Below are 6,317 nucleotides of genomic sequence, written 5' to 3' on the forward strand. Positions count from 1 at the left end.
CACCAATACAAGATGGGGGACACCCGGCTTGTCAGTAGTACATGTGAAAGGGATCTAGGGGTCTTAGTGGACCAGAAGCTGAACATGAGTCAACAGTGTGATGCAACAGCAAAAAAGTCTAGTGTCCTGATCAAGGGAAGTAATAGTCCTCTATTCTGCCTTGGTCAGACTACATTTGGAGTTCTGGGTGCCACAATTTAAGGAGGATATTGACAAGTTGGAATGTGTGCAGAAGAGGGTGACCAAGATGATCAAGGGTCTGGAAACCAAGCCTGATGAGGAATGTTTGAAAGAGCTGAGTAGGTTTAACCTGGCAAAGAGGAGATGTGGTAGCCATCTTCAAATATCTCAAGAGCTGTCACATGGAAGATGGAGCAAGCTTGTTTTTACCCACTCTGGAGGGTACAACGCGAACCAATGGATTCAAGTTACAAGAAAGGAGATTCCAACTAAACATCAGGAAGAACTTTCTGACAGTAAGAGCTGTTCAACAGTGGAACAGGCTCACACAAGAGGTTGTGCACTGTTCTATGCTACTCATTTCAGTGGGGATTGCAGAAGACACTTTCTATGTTGATCTTTCCACTTGCTAGGGAGGGGAGCAAGTGTTAATTGGAATTTTCTTAAATGTCATGGGCCAGTCCCTTGAATTATTTTTTGTAGCAGGGATGGGGAGCCTGCAACTTTCCAGGCATTGCTGGACTACAACTCCCATCAACCTTGAGCGCTGGCCATGCTATCTGGGGTGATGGGAGTTGGGGTCCAAGAGGATCTGGAGGGCTACAGGATCCCCATTCTATTTTAGAGGGAAAGTGAAATCATTTTCAACAAAGTTGAAAAAAACCTGGGGCTTATATATACCCGGTTCACTAGTGGAAGCCAGCGCAAGAGCATTGGTTAATGCAAGTGGACTTTCCCCTGCCTCCCACAGATCTGCTCTGGAGGGTCAAGAGAACCCCCAGAAGGGCGAGCAGGGGAGGAGAGGGGTGGTTATTCCATCTGACAAACAGAAATGCTTGCGCTGACAAAACAATCATAATAGCACAACACTAAAGTCCCCCCACTGTCTTTCATTTTTAAAGTAAACATTCAAGATGTTCGGGGCTGAATAATGAACATTAATCAGAAAGTTACAAGTGTCTGTATGTTACCATCCTTGGGGCTTTATACACATGTAGTATTTTATTCATATTTGTCATGGTGTGAACACACTTTTGTCGTGTGCCCTACACACAATGCAATACTTTCCAGTTCTATTGCATCCTGTTCACTCAAGGTGCCCCTCCCCCGAAAGTGCATTGACAATGGTTTTGTGGTGCATGGGCTTTACTTCTGCAGCCGAAGGACGCCTTTCAAAATATTTAACTTGTGAACAATATAATTTTCTAATTAGCAACGAAGATCTGTCTAACAAAAGCATAGGGAAAGTTGTGACTATTCCAATAATCCAGAGCTGGTTGGGATGTAGATTTAATGGGGGGAAAGGCTGGCTATCTTAAAACTAGGGCTAGTGAGAAACAGATTTTGGTGATATTTTGGACATCTTCATTGGTTAAAAGAGTCATGACAGATGTTGAAGAATATGTTATAATATTTATATGATCATCATCTTATACATGTAACTATGTCCCATTTAGCTGCATAGGGCTTACTTCCAGGAAACTGGGTACAGGATTTCAGCCAGAGTCTGATGCTTCTTGCTTCTCCCTTCCCTTTTTGTTAATGATGAATTAAAATATGAATGTATTTGTTTAAAAGCCTTAAAAATTCACTCCTCTCTCATTTAAAGGACCCTTTAAGGGACAAGTCCTAAACTAAGAGAGCCAGTGTGTCACACATTGGACCTAGAAAGACCCTAGTTCAGAGGTTTCCAAACTGTTGCCCACAAGCTTCATTCAGGTGGTCCACTGCATGTCTCTAGATTTGTGAGTGGAATTGGAAGACTGCACATCCATTGTGTTAAATGTTCATAATGAGTTTAAATTGCATTTTTATTGCTTTTATTTCTTATTTTATTGCACTACAATAGAATAAATAGAACTCTATACTTAAGAAGTAAAAGAAGCAATGAAAAGAGAATAAAAAACCATGCAGCGTCTAGCGAAGCGCATTACAGCTGCTACAGAAAAATCATTAAGACCCTTAGCAGTTTGTGAGAGGCCCAGGGGAGAAAATGTTAGGGAGCCACTTGCCCTGGTTCAAATTGCTGCTCTCAGCCATGAAACTCCTTGGGCGACTCTAGGCCAGCCACCTTCTTCCTGTGCCTAATCTGCTTCATGGGGCTGCTGCAAGGATAAAATGCAAACTGCCTTTAGCTTCTTAGCGGAAAGGTAAGCTATAAATATAATAAATACGGTAACATCCCTCATTGATACTGCCTACAGATCCAAAGGAACTTGATACCCAAACACTTCCTGAATGATCTTTATACTCAGTACTTGTGTGGTGGGTTGTTTTCGTTTTTGGAGAACTGGCACGTGTGCTGTAGAGCTTCTTTTAAAGGCGCTGGGAGCAATGCCTCTGCAATAAAGATCCTGTAGTTTGTGCTACAGGGTGTCTTGCAGGCCTAACCCAAGGGACCACCTAGAGGCTGGCAGCTGCTGTCCCCATGGTTACAAAACACAAGACCTTGGGAAGGAAGCAACCTTACCCCCGCTGCGCAGTGATGTCACCAGCAGCCAATCCTGCCGCTGCAGCTGTTTCATAACCACATTCACTAGAAGCAGCGTGACTGGACTGGCTGCCAAGGAAACAGACAGGGCCTATGCATGTAAGTAGTTCTACACAGGCACCAATCTTTGCTCTGGGGGGGGGGAAAGGGAGGGGTAGAGTGAAGAAGAGAAAAGGCCAATAATACATTAAACTTGCCAGATAAGAGCACAGCTGTCCCTCTTGGTCATGAATGCCCATTCACTCCACCTTTTTTGTGCTGTTAGTAGGGGAAGGAGAATCAAAGTCCACACTGGGATAGGAAAACACCAAGCTCGGAAGCCTGCCTCTCACCACCTGTGAATTGCATTTGGGGGGCTTTCGGCAAAGCAAGCAACATGGCACAGCGGAACAGTTGCTGCAGTAGCAGTTCGGCCGTCGTTCAAGAAGAACCCTCCAGAACTTCGAAAAGGACTGTGAGGAAACCAGGAGGCAGAGAACCACTCTTGCTGGTGTCTGGAGGTCTCCTGCTGTGTGTTGGACTTGTGGCTTCAGGAGTCTTTGATGGTGTTCACACGGAAGTTGGGTACGAGTACTATGCTGAACCAACTGTGTCAGGATTGCCTGCTGCACTGGCTATGCCTGCCAATTGTTTAGTCAATTTGGCCTACCTATTTCTGGGCTGGCACTGGCTGCCTCCAGGTGACGAGAGAGGTGAGGCATGCTACCTCCAGGAGGTCTTTGCCCTTATGGCACTTGCATACGGGCCTGTACAGTGGGTGCGACTCTGGACACAGCACCACTGGGCAGCTGTCTTAGATCAGTGGTTGACATTGCCAATTTTTGCTTGGGGTGTTGTCTGGTGTCACTTTCTGGAGCACGGGTGGCAACCAGGCACCTTCCTGGCCATGGAAGCAGTTTCACTGACGAGCTATGTTCTGGCATTGCTTCACCCACAAGGCTTTGAGCTGGCATTGAGTGGACATATATTTATAATTGTTTGGAGAGCACTGAAGGTGCAGAGGCATTTGGGTAATGCCACGTCGGCTTGGATCCTGGTGCTCGGATTGGTCTCTTGCCTGGGCTTTGTAAGCCTCAAGCTGTGGGACCAGGAGCTGGCACAATGGGCACCTTTCCGCCGGCTTACTGGCCACTTTTGGTCCAAGATCTGCGATGTGCTGCAGTTCCATTTTGCCTTCCTCTTTTTTACCCAGCTGAGCAGGCGCAAGCTCTGGTCTTGGTGAATTAGTCCACAATCTTCACATGCCAATTTTTTTTTATAAACTTAACAGTCAAAGGACATAACATTAGCCATGGCTGCAATGGCAGAGGGGTTTTTAATTGCTGGATCTGCAATAAAAAGCTGCACACACAAACTGCTCCAGCCTCTCTCCATGTGCAAGATGGTCCGCAGGGGTGTTGGTAAGGACACCTCTTTCTAAAGTGTTGCTTGTTCTGTTTATTTCCTGCCCAAGTAGAAAGGTCTCAGCTGCGGTGGCTGGTGTCCACTGGGACTGGCAGGGCAGAAGACAGGGAGATAAGCAGTAGGTAGAGTCAGAGCCCATTAATTCTAGTGCCAGCCTGCTAGTTCTACAAGGGCAACACTGAAACCAAGGAGGAAGGTGGCAGCCAGAAACACCCTCTAGACTGGTTGCAAGTAAAGGCAGGTGGGCTTGGAGGAATCAAGACTGAAGTTGCTAGACCAGAGCCCTATTTGCTCCCATAGTCTCAGGGCAGGCAATGAGGCACTTACTAAAAAACACAGGAGAAAACACCCCCCTCTCTATATATATTTATACACATATATACACAGAGAGAGGTGTGTGTGTGTGCGCGCACACACACACACACACAGAATACCATCGGGAAGGTGTGCTGTTGATTTGAAAAGCTGTGATGTAGTATCAGGGAGGTGATGGTCTCAAAGGGCTGCCAGGCACCAGAATTTAACCCTTGGCCTAATTTTGTGCTGCCCTCAGCCTGCTTTCACACAGGTGAACGAGGGGGGATTAAAAGATCACTGCTCCACATTATTTTTCTCTCACTTGATATTCTCCATGAACAATACTGGTGGCAATCTGTGTGTGTGTGTGGCTTTAGTTCAGTGTTGGCATATGGCTTTCAAGGGATAATCTCCCAGAAAATGCACCCCTCAACAGAATAAGTCCCCCCCCCCCGGATGATGCATTTTTCCTTTTCCTGTGCTGTAGAAGATAGAAAGCTGGACACCAATAAAGCCATCATAAATAATTTTGGGAAATAAGATGGGAAAGAGGTCAGTATTCCTGCTCTGGAGTTTATTTAATGAGAGGCTTTTCTTTTTCTTTCTTACCAAGTGCTGCTAGGATCTGTTATCTCCCCAACAGTCTTCATCTTTGTACTCCCAATTTCCATAGAAAGGAGGGTCCAGGCCCTGTAAGTCCAAAGCAGCACTTTCGAGCTTTGAAAATAGTACCAAGCCAGTGCTATAATGATTGTCCCATATCCCTGGCCTAGACAACTATGGGTACCTCTGGGCAATGGAGTTTATTGGTTGCTAGTCATCTTCTCACCTCTAAGGCTCCCTTGGGTTGAGATATAGCAATTGCCATTCACACCTCTGTAACTCTGGGCCTAAATTATTATTGTATACTCTTTTACAGCTACCCTTTATTATTTTATTTCCAATCCTGTTTCCAATAATCCCAACCTTAGCACCTGCCCTTTTCACTACTGCCACATGCAGTAGTATTTGGAAAAGTTTCAAAAAAGGGCACATAGACGTTTTATTGCTGTGAGACACCAGCAAGATCCTGGTTTTCCTGTCCTCCTTGTCCTCTCCAAAGTCAAAATAAATTACTTCAAACTTGTCTGGATTCATCCTCTAATCGTGTCACTTGCACCGTCCCCCACGACGTATAAGCAGCAGATAGCGTATGACTGCAAGAGTTAGATTTTATGTGAAGTGATTAGATTCAAACTATTCAGGAACTCACATATAAAGCAGTTCACCGGTATCTGGGCTCCCCTGCCACTAACAAATCAGAATGGCACTGGAGCCGCCCCGTGAATTCCCACTATGGCCTGCAACTGATGCCTCATAAATCAGACTATACAGAAAAATCAAATGGGATAAATAAGATCATTAGAAATTTGTCTAGCGAGTGAGGGAAGCAAAGGCCTCCAGTCTAATCTACCCTTACAATTTTTGCAGCTAACCCAATAAAAACAACATAGCTTAGTGGTAGGTAAAAAAGGTAAAGGACCCCTGGACAGTTAAGTCCAGTCAAAGGTGACTATGGGGTTGTGGCGCTCATCTCGCTTTCAGGCCGAGGGAGCCAGCCGTTTGTCCACAGACAGATTTCTGGATCATGTGGCCAGCAGGACTAAACCACTTCAGAACACCGTGACGGAAACCTGAGCGCACAGAAACGCTGTTTACCTTCCTGCCACAGTGGTACCTATTTATCTACTTGCACTGGTGTGCTTTTGAACTGCTAGGTTGGCTGGAGCTGGGACAGAGCAACGGGAGCTCACTGTTGCAGGGATTCGAACCACCAACCTTCCAATTGGCAAGCCCAAGAAGCCCAGTGGTTTAGACCAGCCACATGACCCAGAAAGCGGTCTGTGGACAAACGCCAGCTCCCTCGGCCTGAAAGCGAGAGGAGCGCCGTAACCCCATAGTCGCC

At 46.0% G+C, this 6,317-nt stretch overlaps 1 protein-coding gene across 2 annotated transcripts; it reads left to right on the plus strand.

The window, feature by feature from the left end:
* Positions 1-2,530: 2,530 nt before the first annotated feature.
* On the plus strand, positions 2,531-4,021 carry TMEM187 (transmembrane protein 187). 2 transcript variants are annotated; one of them, XM_033173710.1, is made up of 2 exons: positions 2,531-2,770; positions 2,940-4,021. In XM_033173710.1, exons 1-2 carry the CDS (start codon positions 2,765-2,767, stop codon positions 3,891-3,893), a joined length of 960 nt encoding a protein of 319 aa, XP_033029601.1. In that variant the 5' UTR covers positions 2,531-2,764; the 3' UTR covers positions 3,894-4,021. The 2 variants fall into 2 exon arrangements, with proteins under 2 accessions (XP_033029601.1, XP_033029602.1); XM_033173711.1 differs by having other exon boundaries at positions 2,532-2,770; positions 2,937-4,021.
* Positions 4,022-6,317: the final 2,296 nt, after the last annotated feature.

This window comes from Lacerta agilis, chromosome 16 (assembly GCF_009819535.1).
Source record: "Lacerta agilis isolate rLacAgi1 chromosome 16, rLacAgi1.pri, whole genome shotgun sequence".
Classification (NCBI taxonomy): Eukaryota; Metazoa; Chordata; class Lepidosauria; order Squamata; family Lacertidae; genus Lacerta; species Lacerta agilis.